This window comes from Coregonus clupeaformis, unplaced genomic scaffold, assembly GCF_020615455.1.
Source record: "Coregonus clupeaformis isolate EN_2021a unplaced genomic scaffold, ASM2061545v1 scaf0623, whole genome shotgun sequence".
Lineage (NCBI taxonomy): Eukaryota > Metazoa > Chordata > Actinopteri > Salmoniformes > Salmonidae > Coregonus > Coregonus clupeaformis.
This window is the reverse complement of record NW_025534078.1, coordinates 73,031-91,131: the sequence shown is the minus strand read 5'-3', so window position 1 is coordinate 91,131 and position 18,101 is coordinate 73,031. Positions and strand designations below refer to the sequence as shown.

The 18,101-nt window shown below is 43.9% G+C and overlaps 1 protein-coding gene across 1 annotated transcript in view; it reads left to right on the top strand.

Moving 5' to 3' along the window:
- Nucleotides 1-17,346, top strand: part of LOC121564680 (neuromedin-K receptor) — a 31,624-nt gene extending 14,278 nt beyond the window's left edge. The window contains 3 exon segments of the mRNA XM_045216154.1: nt 11,957-12,153; nt 16,945-16,970; nt 16,973-17,346. Of these exon segments, the coding sequence (XP_045072089.1) occupies nt 11,957-12,153; nt 16,945-16,970; nt 16,973-17,250 (501 nt within the window). The 3' untranslated portion in view covers nt 17,251-17,346.
- Nucleotides 17,347-18,101: the final 755 nt, after the last annotated feature.

Sequence of the window (18,101 nt, the reverse complement as noted above, 5' to 3'; positions counted from 1 at the left end):
CCTGCTCTGTGGTTGAGTGACTCATTGTGAGCTTACTGAACAGGGCTGCGGGAAGCTGAGCGAAAATGGAGGAAAACTAAACTTCCGGAGGACCTATCAACCTTTCACTCCCTCCACTCTACCTTTTCTTCCTCTGTATCCACTGCTAAGGCCACTTTCTATCACTCTAAATGTCAAGCTTCTGCCTCAAACCCTAGGAAACTATTTTCCACCTTCTCCTCCCTCCTTAATCCTCCAACCCCTCCCTCCTCCCTCTTTGCGGACGACTTTGTCAACCACTTTGAAAAGAAGGTTTACGACATCCGCTCTTCATTCACTCAGCCTATTGAGTCCACTGGTCCCACTCACACAGAACTACCATATGCCTTGACCTCGTTCTCCCCTCTCTCTCCAGATTAAATCCTGTGACTAGTGTGGTCCGGCCACCTGACAACATGCCCGCTCGACCCCATATCCTCCTCTCTTCTCCAGATCATCTCTGGAGACCTCACATTCCTCACTTCGCTATCAACTCATCTTTGACCACTGGCTGCGTCCCCTTGGACTTCAAAATGGCCCGATTCACTCCCTTCCTCAAGAAACCAACACTCCACTCCTCTGACGTCAAAAACTACAGACCAGTATCCCTTCTTTCATTTCTTTTCAAAACACTTGAGCATGCTGTCTCTGACCAACTCTCTTGCTATCTCTCTTAGAACGATCTTCTCGACCCTAAACAGCAGGCTTCAAGATGGGTCACTCAACCGAGACTGCTGTTCTCAGTGTCACAGAGGCTCTCTCTCCTCTGTTCTCATCCTCCTAGATCTATCTGCTGCCTTCGACACAGTGAACCATCAGATCCTCCTCTCCACCCTCTCAGGCCCGGCCGTCTCAGGCTCTGCACTCTCTTGGATTGCATCCTACCTGGTGACGTGGAGAGGATCTGTGTCTGCACCACGTACTCTCACTGCTGGTGTCCCCCAGGGCTCGGGCCTAGGCCCTCTCGTTTTCTCTCTATACACCAAGTCACTTAGTCTCTCCTATCATTGCTATGCAGATGACACTCAACTACTTTTTTTCCTTCTCCCTTCTGACACCCAGGTGGCGACACGCATCTCTGCATGCCTGGCAGATACAGTGCATTCAGAAAGTATTCAGACCCCTTGACTTTTTCCACATTTTGTTACGTTGCAGCCTTACATCAATCTACACACAATACCCCTTCATTATAAAGCAAATTTATAAAAAACGGAAATATTACATTTACATAAGTATTAGCCTCGAGTATTCTTGGGTATGACACTAAAAGCTTGGCATACATGTATTTGGGGAGTTTCTCCCATTCTTCTCTGCAGGTCCTCTCAAGCTCTGTCAGGTTGGATGGGGAGTGTTGCTGCACAGCTATTTTCAGGTCTCTCCAGAGATGTTAGATCGGGTTGAAGTCCGGGTTCTGGCTGGGGCACTCAAAGACATTCAGAGACTTGTCCCGAAGCTAGATACTTGTCATTCAGAGACTTGTCCTGTGTTGTCTTGGCTGTGTGCTTAGGGTCGTTGTCCTGTTGGAAGGTGAACCTTCTTCCCAGTCTGAGGTCCTGAACGCTCTGGAGAAGGTTTTCATCAAGGATGTCTCTGTACTTTGCTCCGCTCATCTTTCCCTCGATCCTAACTAGTCTCCCAGTCCCTGCCGCTGATAAACATCCCCACAGCATGATGCTGCCACCACCATGCTTCACTGTAGGGATGGTGCCAGGTTTCCTCCAGACGTGATACTTGGCATTCAGGCCAAAGATTTCAGACCAGATAATATTTTTTCTTATGTTCCGAGAGTCCTTTAGGTGCCTTTTGGCAAACACCAAGCGGGCTGTCATGTGCCTTTTACTGAGGAGTTGCTTCTGTCTGGCCACTCTACCATAAAGGCCTGATTGGTGGAGTGCTGCAGTGGAAGCCTACTTAATTTACCTCAGCAGACACGAGAGGCTGTTCGTGTGTTCTACCATTGAAAGGGAGTGGTACAGATAATAGGCATTGGTACAGGTAATATGCATGAGAGTTCAAGATCTTCCAATAGGGTCCCTGAATGGACATCTTTTGACAGGCCTACTCTGTCATATTTTTGTTTATCATCCCTCAGTTATATAGCAAACCAAGTGGGTGTGCTACCGTCTTGTTGTGGGCCTTTGTTTTTAGGGGCATTCCATCGCCATCGCTAGGACATGAGAAAGGTGAACGGTATATACAGTGAATGAAATGCTAATCTTGAGTCTCAGGTTGCCAGCAGCCTAATTGATCTTTCTCGCTTTCTCAGCGAAGTGAGATGGACAGGTTATTATTAATGTGAGCACAGGTCGGAAGGGTGCCAGGAGAAATGTAATAGCTATAAAAGCCATAATTATATAAGACCCATGGGGCGGCGCACAATTGTTCCAGCGTCGTCCAGGGTAGGGGAGGGAATGGCCGGCAGGGATGTAGCTCAGTTGGTAGAGCATGGCGTTTGCAACGCCAGGGTTGTGGGTTCGATTCCCACGGGGGGCCAGTATGAAAAATAAAAAAATAATGTATGCACTCACTAACTGTAAGTTGCTCTGGATAAGAGCGTCTGCTAAATGACTAAAATGTAAATGTAATAATTCCCTGACATTCATCAATATTATCTCCCGTCATCTCCATTCAACTGAAATGACGTTGGAGGAGGCTTGCATCTCCTTTTGTTGCTTGAATCTCCACTGTGCAGACCAGGCCTGGAACTCCAGGTTATATTTGGTCCCTGTCTGGTGGCGTACATACAAAAGCTCTATCTCTGGGAAAAATGACATTAGGTTTTGGACAAATGCCTCGTAATGACACCTGCGAATCCATTACCCCATCTGGGTATAGAGTGGAGTCGCTCGAGGCATTATCAATTCAGAGTGTCTGTCAGCGAAGAAGGATTTGAAAACGGTTGGATGCATGTTGCTGTTGACATGTGGGTGGTGGATAGATGGATTACCTGGGGAGACCTGGATTTTAGCCTTTAAAAAATCCAATAAGACTGTGTGGTAATCCCCATGGTACACACGTGTGATACAAAGGCTCCTTCTGAACTGGGCAGATAGGAGGGCAGGAGCAGCAGGTGTAATCCTCCCAGTCTGACTGTGTCTGCATCCCAAATGGCACACTATTCCCTATACAGTGAGGGAAAAAAGTATTTGATCCCCTGCTGATTTTGTACGTTTGCCCACTGACAAAGACATGATCAGTCTATAATTTTAATGGTAGGTTTATTTGAACAGTGAGAGACAGAATAACAACAAAAAAATCCAGAAAAACGCATGTCAAAAATGTTATAAATTGATTCACATTTTAATGAGGGAAATAAGTATTTGACCCCTCTGCAAAACATGACTTAATACTTGGTGGCAAAACCCTTGTTGGCAATCACAGAGGTCAGATGTTTCTTGTAGTTGGCCACCAGGTTTGCACACATCTCAGGAGGGATTTTGTCCCACTCCTCTTTGCAGATCTTCTCCAAGTCATTAAGGTTTCGAGGCTGACGTTTGGCAACTAGAACCTTCAGCTCCCTCCACAGATTTTCTATGGGATTAAGGTCTGGAGACTGGCTAGGCCACTCCAGGACCTTAATGTGCTTCTTCTTGAGCCACTCCTTTGTTGCTTTGGCCGTGTGTTTTGGGTCATTGTCATGCTGGAATACCCATCCACGACCCATTTTCAATGCCCTGGCTGAGGGAAGGAGGTTCTCACCCAAGATTTGACGGTACATGGCCCCGTCCATCGTCCCTTTGATGCGGTGAAGTTGTCCTGTCTCCATAGCAGAAAAACACCCCCAAAGCATAATGTTTCCACCTCCATGTTTGACGGTGGGTATGGTGTTCTTGGGGTCATAGGCAGCATTCCTCCTCCTCCAAACACGGCGAGTTGAGTTGATGCCAAAGAGCTCCATTTTGGTCTCATCTGACCACAACACTTTCACCCAGTTCTCCTCTGAATCATTCAGATGTTCGTTGGCAAACTTCAGACGGGCATGTGTATGTGCTTTCTTGAGCAGGGAGACCTTGCGGGCGCTGCAGGATTTCAGTCCTTCACGGCGTAGTGTGTTACCAATTGTTTTCTTGGTGACTGTGGGCCCAGCTGCCTTGAGATAATTGACAAGATCCTCCCGTGTAGTTCTGGGCTGATTCCTCACCGTTCTCATGATCATTGCAACTCCACGAGGTGAGAACTTGCATGGAGCCCCAGGCCGAGGGAGATTGACAGTTCTTTTGTGTTTCTTCCATTTGCGAATAATCGCACCAACTGTTGTCACCTTCTCACCAAGCTGCTTGACGATGGTCTTGTAGCCCATTCCAGCCTTGTGTAGGTCTACAATCTTGTCCCTGACATCCTTGGAGAGCTCTTTGGTCTTGGCCATGGTAGAGAGTTTGGAATCTGATTGATTGATTGCTTCTGTGGACAGGTGTCTTTTATACAGGTTACAAGCTGAGATTAGGAACACTCCCTTTAAGAGTGTGCTCCTAATCTCAGCTCATTAACTGTATAAAAGACACCTGGGAGCCAGAAATCTTTCTGATTGAGAGGGGGTCAAATACTTATTTCCCTCATTAAAATGCAAATCAATTTCTAACATTTTTGACATGCGTTTTTCTGGATTTTGTTGTTGTTATTCTGTCTCTCTCTGTTCAAATAAACCTACAATTAAAATTATAGACTGATCATTTCTTTGTCAGTGGGCAAACGTACAAAATCAGCAGGGGATCAAATACTTTTTTCCCTCACTGTATAATGTGCCTAGCAAAATTCTAAACACCCGTTGCACAGTCTTCACATTTTGCTGCCTTTCTACCAACTTTGCACAACTCTTAGGGCAACATATATCCATTATTTTTGTCAACATTGCTTAAACTCAGTACATTCGGTTGGGAATCATTGATGGACAGCAATATTCTAGTCTTGTCTCAGATTTTCAGGCAGATTTAAGTCAGGACTGAAGCTGGATCATTTAGGAACACTAAACACCTATTGGAAAGCCATTCTGGTGTGTCTTTGGCCTGAAAAATGTATTTGTTCCACAGAAGAATAAAACTATCCCAGGGTTAGATATTCAGAAGACTGAGGCAGGGTTTCCTCTAACTTTTTACCTGGGCTTTGCTCCTTTAATTTTTCTTTTGATCCTGAAACTCACTTTGCCGGTGACAAGCATACCCATAACATGATGCTTCCACCACAAAACTTTAAAATGCTCTTTCTGTACCTCTCTCTTTTTCTCTTGCTATTTCTCTCTCTCATCATTGTCAGTCGCGCTACATACTCCTGTTTTCCTCTAGTCTAACTTATTGTTAGTCACTTACCGGCATTACGATGCAATATCAATCTGATGTCAGGGACGACTTGCCCCAAGACCGTTCAGCTCTCTTACTGAATAATTCAATATCCATTACCCACATGTAAATGATCATTAACATTCAGTATTTATAAAACAAGGTTTCTCCCCCGGTGTTAGTTTAAATCAGCATTGTTTTCTATCTGCTTCCAAGTGGTTATTGTGAAATGTGAAGTCTTGAGGGCATGATATGGTAATATTGACAATAAAATAATAAAAAGAGAGGCTAGACAGACTGTATTCAGTGTAGCTTCTGGGTGTATAAATATGTATTCATATATTCTCTGGTTATTTGAGTAGACTATATATTCAAATCAGTAGGTGTTCTGTAGGACTGAATTCAAAGGATTTGTAGCTTATTTGGGTTGAGCCAGGGTGAATTAAATACACTGTTTTTGTTTTGGGCTTTTGAAGGATTTCTTGTCCTCACCAGGACTTGTCTTGGAAATGAATTGACCCCACTTTAAACAGTACATTTGTTTGACATACAGTATGTTTTTCTAAAAGTTGCTATTTTCTCCTATTTGCTTGAAGCTGTAATCAGCATGCCACATTCATAAATGTCTGTCACAACGTCACTCGAAGAGCAGAAAGTACTGTACAGTCTTTCACATCAGTTGCATAGACGTTTTTGAAAGAGCATTTTTCAGTTCAGTTTTTTCTTTGAACAAATCAGCCTTTGAAAGCAAAAATACAAAATTGGTCAGTTGCTATTGAAGGCCTCAGGGAAGGAGAGTTGGCCATTTTATTTTCTTAATTAAATTAAATAATGACTCTTAGTTCTCTTATGTGCGAAGGAAAGAAAAACAAGAAAATAGACTGCACTGAACATTCCTCTCTTAAGAGTTTTCTAAACTCTACAAAACAGATGGCCTGGAAAGTGCTTATCTCAACAGAAGTCTCCTTTTTGAGGTTTGAAAACACCCTTTAACTTACCCAGCTTACAGTGATGAGGTTGGTATTGTTTTTGAACTCGCAATCAGTGGACCCTAAAACCACAAAGTCTCTTCCTTGAGAGAGAATTGCATGGAAAACGGACCATTAAACACTATTTCCGAACATTTTCATCAGAGTTCTGGAGGCAGCAATAGAGGCCATTAGAAGTGCACACACTGGTTGAATCATAGTTGGAGTGCCATGAGATGGGCGGTGTTTGGGACTACTCCATTGGTTCCATTGTACAAGGCTCAAGCTCAAACAAGTGCACCTGAAGTGCTCTATTTGAAAGTAAACAAATACTATTTGAACCCAGGTCTAGCAGAGAGAAAACCCTGTATGGGGCAGTGTGTGTGTGTGTGTGTGTGTGTGTGTGCCTGCCTGCAAGGGGTCATACGGTCCAGATAACTGAGTCACCACCAACACTAGTGATTGCTGACAGCAGGCGGTTGCTTCAGATTGCGTAAATGGGGAGGGCAACAATTGGGCATAATCAACCCACCTCATCACCTACCTAATCAGACAGTTACTCTTTCTGCGGGACCCATCGCTCCTTCCCTGCCACCCTACGGCGAGTGGCACTTATGAGTAAATACATCCCACTGCTCTCCCTATGAATGAATGCATACCTGATCCATTCTTGATAGCTCCGCAGGCTTGCAGGTTGTATTTACTCTCACTTGTTTTTGAGTCTCTAGCTCCCCTGCTCTTCAATGTGTGTGCTCAAGTGTTGAGCGAGATGCCAGTTCATTTGCTTTTTACTAGGATAGTCATTGTGATTAATGATTCGTGGTTCATTCAGCTGGTTGTGGGTTATATTGTACTTTCCATTTAGTTTTGAGCTGCTGTGTGTGTCTTTGTGTGTGTCTGTGTCCGCATGCGTGCACATTTGTATGCATTCGCATTTGTGTGTGTGTGTGCGTTTGCATGTGTTTGTTGCTGTGACTGTGTCTGTGTCTCTTTTACCCAGTGGTCGATAGATCCCCTAGCTCTTTATTTTCATAGCGTACAGTTGAATAACAGGGAACCAACCCACTTAACGCAGACAGACAGAATCCATATTGCCCCAGCTAACCAGCCCAGCAGTAGGGTTACAAACAAACACATTATGTGACTGCTCTAGTCCCCCCCAAGTCATGCTAAAGACCGCATCCAGCTAACCAGCCCAGCAGTAGTGTTACTAACACATTCTGTGACCTCTCTAGTTTTCTCCCACCCACAGGCTTTTGTTTTGTTGAGCTGTCTATTCATTTGAGCAATTTTAGCAACAAGTGTCCTCTAGCAAGTAAATGTCCTTTCTCCTTGTCAGAGAACAACCCCCCTCCATTTTTATCTCCACTTACTGACATGGAAAAGAAGGAGAAAATAATTGAGTCTATTTATCTATATATATATATTTCCTGATATTTAAGTGGAAACACTTCTTTAAGGAGTGTGTTGCCTTAAAGAAGCCGACACCAAATTTGTCTGTGACATGTTGACTACCTGACCATTGTTTCTATTGGTTATTATAGGACATGACCTCATGTAGCCACGGACAATGACTGGCATTTGACTAGGTATGCTAGTATGGCTTCCTTATTCTCCCAAGAAACACTGAAAACAACACATTCCATGTACTGTCCTTTTGTACAATACCGTCGATATGCCAGCCAGACCTGGGTTTGAATAGCATTTGTTTTCACTGAAATACTTTGAGAGTTTGATTGGGCATTGCCTGGAGTGCCGGGTAGGGTTTGCACCTTTGGAATTATGCCATTGGTTCCAATGGCTCCATCAAGCCACACAAGCTCAATCAAGGACAGAAAGAAAACAAGTACAGCCGTGGTCAAAAGTTTTGAGAATGACACAAATATAAATGTTCACAAAGTCTGCTGCCTCAGTTTTTATGATGTCAATTTGCATATACTCCAGAATGTTATGAAGAGTGATCAGATGAATTGCAATTAATTGCAAAGTCCCTCTTTGCCATGAAAATGAACTTAATCCCAAAAAAATATTTCCACTGCATTTCAGCCCTGCCACAAAAGGACCAGCTGACATCATGTCAGTGATTCTCACGTTAACACAGGTGAGAGTGTTGATGAGGACAAGGCTGGAGATCACTCTGTCATGCTGATTGAGTTAGAATAACAGACTGGAAGCTTTAAAAGGAGGGTGGTGCTTGAAATCATTGTTCTTCCTCTGTAAACCATGGTTACCTGCAAGGAAACACGTGCCGTCATCATTGCGTTGCACAAAAAGGGCTTCACAGGCAAGGATAATGCTGCTAGTAAGATTGCACCTAAATAAACCATTTAACGGATCATCAAGAACTTCAAGGAGAGAGGTTCAATTGTTGTGAAGAAGGCTTCAGGGCGCCCAAGAAAGTCCAGCAAGTGCCAGGACCATCTCCTAAAGTTTATTCAGCTGCGGGATCGGGGCACCACCAGTGCAGAGCTTGCTCAGGAATGGCAGCAGGCAGGTGTGAATGTATCTGCACACATAGTGAGGCGAAGACTTTTGGAGGATGGCCTGCTGTCAAGAAGGGTAGCGAGGAAGCCACTTCTCTCCAGGAAAAACATCAGGGACATTTACATTTTAGTCATTTAGCAGACGCTCTTATCCAGAGCGACTTACAGTTATTTTTTATTTTTTATACTGGCCCCCCGTGGGAATCGAACCCACAACCCTGGCGTTGCAAACGCCATGCTCTATCAACTGAGCTACATCCCTGTCGGCCATTCCCTCCCCTACCCTGGACGACGCTGGGCGAATTGTGCGCCGCCCATGAGTCTCCCGGTCGCGGCCGGCTGCGACAGAGCCTGGATTCGAACCAGGATCTCTAGTGGCACAGTTAGCACTGCGATGCAGTGCCTTAGACCACTGCGCCACTCAGGAGTACAGGGACAGACTGATATTCTGCAAAAGGCACAGGGATTGGACTGCTGAGGACTGGGGTAAAGTCATTTTCTCTGATGAATCCCCTTTCCGATTGTTTGGGGCATCCGGAAAAAAGCTTGTCTGGAGAAGACAAGGTGAGCACTACCATCAGTCCTGTGTCATGCCAACAGTAAAGCATCCTGAGACCATTCATGTGTGGGGTTGCTTCTCAGCCAAGGGAGTGGGCTCACTCACAATTTTGCCTAAGAACACAGTCATGAATAAAGAATGGTACCAACACATCCTCCGAGAGCAACTTCTCCCAACCATCCAAGAACAGATTGGTGACGAACAATGCCTTTTCCAGCATGATGGAGCACCTTGCCATAAGGCAAAAGTGATAACTAAGTGGCTCGGGGAACAAAACATAGACAGTTTGGGTTCATGGCTAAGAAACTCCCCAATCCTTAATCCCATTGAGAACTTGTGGTCAATCCTCAAGAGGCGGGTGGACAAACAAAACCCCACAAATTCTGACAAACTCCAAGCATTGATTATGCAAGAATGGGCTGCCATCAGTCAGGATGTGGCCCAGAAGTTAATTGACAGCATGCCAGGGCGGATTGCAGAGGTCTTGAAAAAGAAGGGTCAACACTGCAAATATTGACTCTTTGCATAAACTTTATGTAATTGTCAATAAAAGCCTTTGACACTTATGGAATGCTTGTAATTATACTTCAGTATACCATAGTAACATCTGACAAAAATATCTAAAAACACTGAAGCATCAGACTTTGTGAAGACCAATACTTGTGTCATTCTCAAAACTTTTGACCACGACTGTACTGTTCCACGTCATGGACATGAGAAATATAAGATTGTCTTGCCTTGTTTCAATTATTGCGCAGGCATCCGTGAACTTGTTTTCCTCCACTTATTTTTGTTATTTTGCTCTCTGCCTGTCTGGGCTCAGTCGTGTGGAGCGCTCTGAACTTTGGTCTTCTGAGCTTCTATGAAAATCCCTTCTGTTGAATCATCCACCGTGAGAAGACAGCCGACTCTTTTCCCATGCTCGTCCACCGTCCGCCGTCCACTTGATGCTGTCAGAGAGAGAGAGAGAGAGAGAGAGAGAGAGAGAGAGAGAGAGAGAGAGAGACAAGGTAGAAAGAGAGAGAGAGAGAGTGTGTGCGCTACCTGTATCCACAATGCGACAGGACGTGGGAAGATTGCTTTATTCAGGAAATCTACCTATCTTTCTACCTATATGCTTTTGATATTGAACAGTTTTCAGTATTCTTTTTGATTTGACAGTGACATTTGCTCATCCGTCTATTTTGCATTAACACTGATCCAGTAAGTCTTTAGGTGTAGATGTTCCTTGCTGTTATTCCGTTTTTTAACAAGTCCACTCAACCTTGAACATGACCATATTTGCTTTTGCGATAACAACTCCTACCACCATCTAGCATCCACACAATTGTGCAGCCTAACTACACAAAGCTAAGGGCTTCGTCCCAAATTGCTCCCTATTTAACCTAACCCAAAGGGCTCTGGTCAAAAGCAGTGCGCTATATAGGGAATATGGTGCCATTTGGGACAAATCCAAGCTCTCTCTTCAGAAGATAAGCCATGTCCTGGGGATTCAAAGGGTAGCTAAGATCAAAGAAGACAAAAGGAGCGGAAGTCTTTTCTCAGCTTTTCCTGCCAGTCTCTCGGTAGGCCGAATGGTCAGCTTCCGTTTCTTTAATCTTTGGGGGCCACGGGTCCTTTTGAGGAGAAGAGAGATGTGCAATCATAATAGCAGTCTTTCCGCAGTGGACACACACAGACATACACGCACACACACATGCGTGCGCGATACACATAAAAAGAAGCTCTGTTATTCTCTCCTGCCTGTCGGATTTGACGCCCACCTGGAGCAAAGATCACCCCTTACTATGAAGACAATCGACCCTGAGAAACGTCTTCAGTCTCTGAAATACTTCAGGGACTGTGGTGCTGACTACAGAACACCACCAACTGGTGATAAGAGACTGAAAGCTGGAGTTCACTTCTTCCCATTTCAACCGTGCTGTAGTTGTTGATGTGTCTTTCAGAAACTGTGTTTTTGACACCAGTTTCTCCTTGAAGAAAATTAAGGTTTAAATGGCCAGTGTGTGTGGCGTTAAAATTGTATTTTGCTTCGTCTTTGATCAAAGGAACTGGATCTGGAGTGTTTTTTTAAGCAAGAAAGGCATTTTGATATCTAACCACAACTTTGATATACAGTAACATACATTTTAGTTTTGAAAAGTGCAAAGAGCAGACACAGAGACAGGGCTTTTTCTCTCTGATGCACTTCTAATGCACATGTTCCCTTAGCCTGGCCTATTCTCTTTGATCACTGTAGCATATAAGTTTACTCATATACACTCCAGCTAGTCAGAGCTCCTACCAGGCTCATTAAAGCACACACACACACACACACACACACACACACACACACACACACACACACACACACACACACACACACATTAAAGCCAATGCAGCTAGGTGATGTGGAAGTAGGAAACCGCAGGCTAAAGCTTAATTTCCCTTCTCCAAATGAAGGAGAGACACCTCTCTCTGCTCTCCACAGAAAAATAACTGCAGAGTGCACTTTACAGGCTAATTAGCTCCATTTGTCTGGCTGATAGTGTGGCAGGAGAATTTGCCTCTTTATCAGCAGACGCCACACAGTGTCCAGACAGCTTGCCTCACTGGGTTGAACGAGAATTGAACTAATGTTATCTCATACCCCCGACCTCCCTCCCTCACCTCCAGGTGGTCAAGATGATGATCATTGTGGTGGTGACCTTCGCCCTCTGCTGGCTGCCGTACCACGTCTACTTCATCGTGACAGGCCTCAACAAGGCTCTGATGAGGTGGAAGTCCATTCAGCAGTTCTACCTGTCAGTGCTGTGGTTGGCCATGAGCTCCACCATGTACAACCCCATCATATACTGCTGCCTCAACAGCAGGTAAGGAGAATATACACATGTGCACTCAGACACACAGGCAGACAGGCAGGCAAGCAGAAATGGGAGCAGGCACAGGCATGCACAGGCGGAGGCACATATAGTGGGGAAAAAAAGTATTTAGTCAGCCACCAATTGTGCAAGTTCTCCCACTTAAAAAGATGAGGCCTGTAATTTTCATCATAGGTACATGTCCTATGACAAAAAATGAAAAAAAATTCCAGAAAATCACATTGTAGGATTTTTTATAATTTATTTGCAATTTTAAAAATAAGTATTTGTCAATAACAAAGTTTCTCAATACTTTGTTATATACCCCTTGTTAGCAATGACACAGGTCAAACGTTTTCTGTAAGTCTTCACAAGGTTTTCACACACTGTTGCTGGTATTTTGGCCCATTCCTCCATGCAGATCTCCTCTAGAGCAGTGATGTTTTGGGGCTGTCACTGGGCAACCACTTTCAACTCCCTCCAAAGATTTTCTATGGGGTTGAGATCTGGAGACTGGTAAGGCCACCCCAGGACTGAAATGCTTCTTACGAAGCCACTCCTTCGTTCCGGGAGGTGTGTTTGGGATCATTGTCATTCCTAAAACCCCACTCGTTTCATCTTCAATCCCTTGCTGATGAGGGGGTTTTCACTCAAAATCTCCCGTCATGGCCCCATTCATTCTTTCCTTTACACGGATCAGTCGGTCCTGGTCCCTTTGCAGAAAAAACAGCCCCAAAGCATGAAGTTTCCACCCCCATGCTTCACATAGGTATGGTGTTCTTTGATGCAACTCAGCATTCTTTGTCCTCCAACACGATGAGTAGAGTTTTTTACCAAAAAGTTATATTTTGGTTTCATCTAACCATATACATTCTCCCAATCCTCTTCTGGATCATCCAAATGCACTCTAGCAAACTTCAGCCGGGCCTGACATGTACTGGCTTAAGCAGGGGGGACCGTCTGGCAATGCAGGATTTGAGTCCCTGGCGAGTTGTTTACTGATGTAGGCTTTGTTACTTTGGTCCCAGCTCTCTGCAGGTCATTCACTAGGTCCCCTGTGTTCTGGATTTTTCTCACCGTTCTTGTGATCATTTTACCCCACGATGAGATCTTGCGTGGAGCCCCAGATCGGGAGATTATCAGTGGTCTTGTATGTCTTCCATTTCCTAATATTCTCCCACCGTTGATTTCTTCAAACCAAGCTGCTTACCTATTGCAGATTCAGTCTTCCCAGCCTGGTGCAGGTCTACATTTTGTTTCTTGTCCTTTACAGCTCTTTGGTCTTGACCATAGTGAGTTTGGAGTGTGACTGTTTGAGGTTGTGACAGGTGTCTTTTTCTGATAACAAGTTCAAACAGGTGCCATTAATACGGTAGCGTGGAGGACGGGCCTCTTAAAGAAGATTACGGTCTTGAGAGCCAAAATCTTGCTTGTTTGTAGTTACCAAATACTTTTTCCACCATAATTTCAAATAAATTCATTAAATCCTACAATGTGATTTTCTGGTTTTTTTTTCTCAATTTGTCTGTCATAGTTGGGTGTCCTATGATAAAATACACCTCTCTCATCTTTTTAAGTGGGAACTTGCACAGTTGTGGCTACTAATACTTTTTTCCCCCACTGTATAGTACCAGTCAAAAGTTTGTACACACCTACTCATTCAAGGATTGTTCTTTATTTTTTACTATTTTTTACTATTTTCTATATTGTAGAATAATAGTGAAGACATCAAAACTATGAAATAACACATATGGAATCATGTAGTAACCAAAAAACAAATCAAATTATATTTTATATTTGAGATTCTTCAAAGTAGCCACCCTTTGCCTTGATGACAGCTTTGCACACTCTTGGCATTCTCTCAACCAGCTTCACCTGGAATGCTTTTCCAACAGTCTTAAAGTAGTTCCAACATATGCTGAGCACTTGTTGGCTGCTTTTCCCCTTCACTCTGCAGTCAGACTCATCCCAAAACCATCTCAATTGGATTGAGGTTGGGGGGATTGTGGAGCCAGGTCATCTGATGCAGCACTCCATCACTCTCCTTCTTGGTAAAATAGCCCTTTACACAGCCTGGAGGGGTGATGGGTCATTGTCCTGTTGAAAAACAAATGATAGTCCCACTAAGCCCAAACCAGATGGGATGGCGTATCGCTGCAGAATGCTGTGGTAGCCATGCTGGTTATGTGTGCCTTGAATTCTAAAATCACAGACAGTGTCACCAGCAAAGCACTCCCACACCATAACACCTCCTCCTCCATGCTTTACGGTGGGAAATACATATGTGGAGGTCATTTGTTCACCCACACCGCGTCTCACAAAGACACGCGGCTGGAACCAAAAATCTCAAATTTGGACTCCAGACCAAAGGACACATTTCCACCGGTCTAATGTCCATTGCTCGTGTTTCTTGGCCCATCCAAGTCTCTTCTTCTTATTGGTGTCCTTTAGTAGTGGTTTCTTTGCAGCAATTCGACCATGAAAGCGTGATTCACACAGTCTCCTCTGAACAGTTGGTGTTGAGATGTGTCAGTTATTTGAACTCTGTGAAGCATTTATTTTGGCTGCAATTTCTGAGGCTGGTAACTCTAATAAACTTATCCTCTGCAGCAGAGGTAACTCTGGGTCTTCCATTCCTGTGGCGGTCCTCATGAGAGCCAGTTTCATTATAGCGCTTGATGGTTTTTGCGACTGCACTTGAAGAAACTTTCAAGTTCTTGACATTTTTCAGATTGACTGACCTTCATGTCTTAAAGTAATTATGGACTGTCGTTTTCTCTTTGCTTATTTGAGCTGTTCTTGCCATAATATGGACTTGGTCTTTTACCAAATAGGGCTATCTTCTGTATACCCCCTACCTTGTCACAACACAACTGATTGGCTCAACGCATTAAGAAGGAAAGAAATTCCACAAATTAACTTTTTAGGAAGGCACTCCTGTTAATTGAAATGCATTCCAGGTGACTAGCTCATGAAGCTGGTTGAGAAAATGCCAAGAGTGTGCAAAGCTGTCATCAAGGCAAAGGGTGGCTACTTTGAAGAATCTCAAATATAAAATATATTTTGATTTGTTTAACACTTTTTTTGGTTACTACATGATTCCATATGTTTTATTTCATAGTTTTGATGTCTTCACTATTATTCTCGATGTGTCCAAACTTTTGACTGGTAGTGTACACACACATGTGCATGCACAGGTAGGCACACGTGCACGCAGGCACACACACACACAAACACACACACACACACATACCCATGTAGCTATATTTTCATGGTCGATAGTTGAAAAGTGCATGGAAATTATATTTATGCTGTTGGCCTGCCTCTGTATAGGTTCATAAAAATCCTTGAAGAACATTCTTGTCCCATTGTAACTAATGTGCATAAGGGTCTCAAACTTATGTCCTATTTGAATATCGTGTAATCCTCTGAACAGAGCACAAGAGGGATGTGCTTCAACAAAGGTCCAGGCTATGGCAACCCTGATAACATGTCCTTATGTGATTTTCATGCCCTCATGAAAATGCAGACAAAATACCATATTAGGTATTTTAGGACTAAGGATTGAAAGTAAAGCTACTTCAAGGACATCATTGAGAAATTTAAAGCATGATTTAAATTGGTTACCATTGTATGCTTTTGAACATGTTCTTTAAACCCCTCAGTGCTTATGTGGGTAGTTCAGTACCTGTGTGACTCATTCTTTTCTGCAAACAGGAACAATGCAGGTACAGAACCTGGAGGTATGCGTCAGGTGTAGGCCTATAAGACCCTCTCAGCTTCACTGCGTGTACACACACACGCACATTCACATGCACACACCACACACGTAGCTGTATTTCTATGGTTGATTAATCCTAATGGCATGAAAAGAGCATGGCAAGCTTTATGCCTTAGTCTTTCCTTTGCCCGGCCTCGGATATCTCATAAGCATATTAAACAAAGGGCGAGACCTCCTTGAAGAAGCTTCAGCACTCTGAATCTGTAGTCTGAGCGTTGATTCATGCTAGCCCCAGTGCACTTAGTACACGCAGGCAATTATCTAAAGCACATAGCACTCTTACCATCAACACAATCAGACTATTCAGGAAGGATGTGCTGTGTGACAACGTGTGGTTGCTTTGCCCCCTTCATGATGTACAGTATATATATAAAAAAAAACATATAATTAAATAATTATTGGCCATTTTAAGTAAGCCTTGTCCTAGGCTCCTGACCTATGGGCCATTTTGGCTATCTCCTGTTTCAGTAGTGTGAGGCAGCTTGAAGTACACCCCTGGACAGGACTCTATCCTCATATACATTTTTTTTATTTTATGTATTTATTTATGTACTGTATAGTTTTAAGTATGTATTTATTGTTTATTATCTGGGTCATTAGCTGACTTTAAATTGATGGAAGACGCAGGGCTGTGTGTGTTGCAGTCGATTAGATTTAGTTTCCTGTTTGATTGTTTATTTGTTTGTCTGTGTGCTTTTTGATGTTTTATGTCATTATACAATTCTCCAACCTCAGTGCACTGTATAAATTGGAATGTAATTTGTTTACTCCTGTCTTATGAAAATCAGATCATCATATGAAAACCTGGATTGTGTTTTGAAACGTAATGACACAGGTACTGTGCTACTTGAACTCGTCCAATAAGAACACAGATTTTCCTTTTCCATTGCAAAACATTTCACAACAGCGTGCTCTTGAACACTATCCCGTTCGCAAAATCCGTAGTCATTCTCGACCCATCTCTCCCCCCACCCCACCTCCACACCCCCCGCCCCCCTCTCTATTCGCCCCTACTTCCCCAGGTTCCGGGCCGGCTTCAAGAGGGCGTTCGCTGGTGCCCCTTCATCCAGGTGTCCAGCTATGACGAGCTGGAGCTGAGAGCCACACGCCTCCACCCGGCCCGCCAGAGCAGCATGTACACCCTGTCCCGCATGGATACCTCCATGGTAGTGGTTTACGACCCTGTAGACGGAGCGAACAACCAGAACCAGGCCAGGAAGAAGAGCTACATCAACCCTAGAGTGGAAAACGGGCTTGGTTGCAATGGGAACGGGGCCAAGACTAAGGCAGGCTGCGCCCCCAACGCTGAGGCTGAGGACTTCTCCTAAAGGAGGGCATACGGGGAAGCAGACACACACTGTCAGGCACTTGCAAACACACAGGCATGTGTTCAAACACACAGGCATGTATAGAGTGGTACCATATACTGTGTGACAGTACATGCAAAGAACAGGTACACAATGTCACAGTCAATACACAACGCAAACACACACACTTTTCAAAGAGTTCAGAGAAAACACATTTTAGATGAGAAGCAGGAATTAATTGTAAAATTTAACCATATTGTACGCTCTGTAATACTGTGAAAATCACTGGAGTGTACTGTATAGAAAAACATGCATACGAAAAAAGATATACAAAAAATGCCTGGCCAAGTAACATCATGAATGCAAAGGCTGCTGAGTGTACAAAACATTATGAACACCTGCTCTTTCCATGATATAGACTGACCAGCTATTATCCCTTATTAATGTCACTTGTTAAATCCACTTCAATCAGTGTAGATGAAGGGGAGGAGACAGGTTAAAGAAGGATTCTTAAGCCTTGAGACAATTGAGACATGGATTGTTGTGCCATTCAGAGGGTGAATGGGCAAGACAAAAGATTTAAGTGCCTTTGCACGGGGTATGGTAGTAGGTGGCAGGCTCACTGGTTTGTGTCAAGAACTGCAACACTGCTGGGTTTTCACACTCAACAGTTTCCTGTGTGTATCAAGAATGGTCCACCACCCAAAGGACATCCAGCCAACTTGACACAACTGTGGGAAGCATTGGAGTCAACATGGGCCAGCATCCCTGTAGAATGAATTCAACACCTTGTAGAGTCCATGCCCCCGATGAATTGAGGCAACTCCATATTAGGAAAGTGTTCTTAATGTTTTGTACACTCAGCTCCAAAG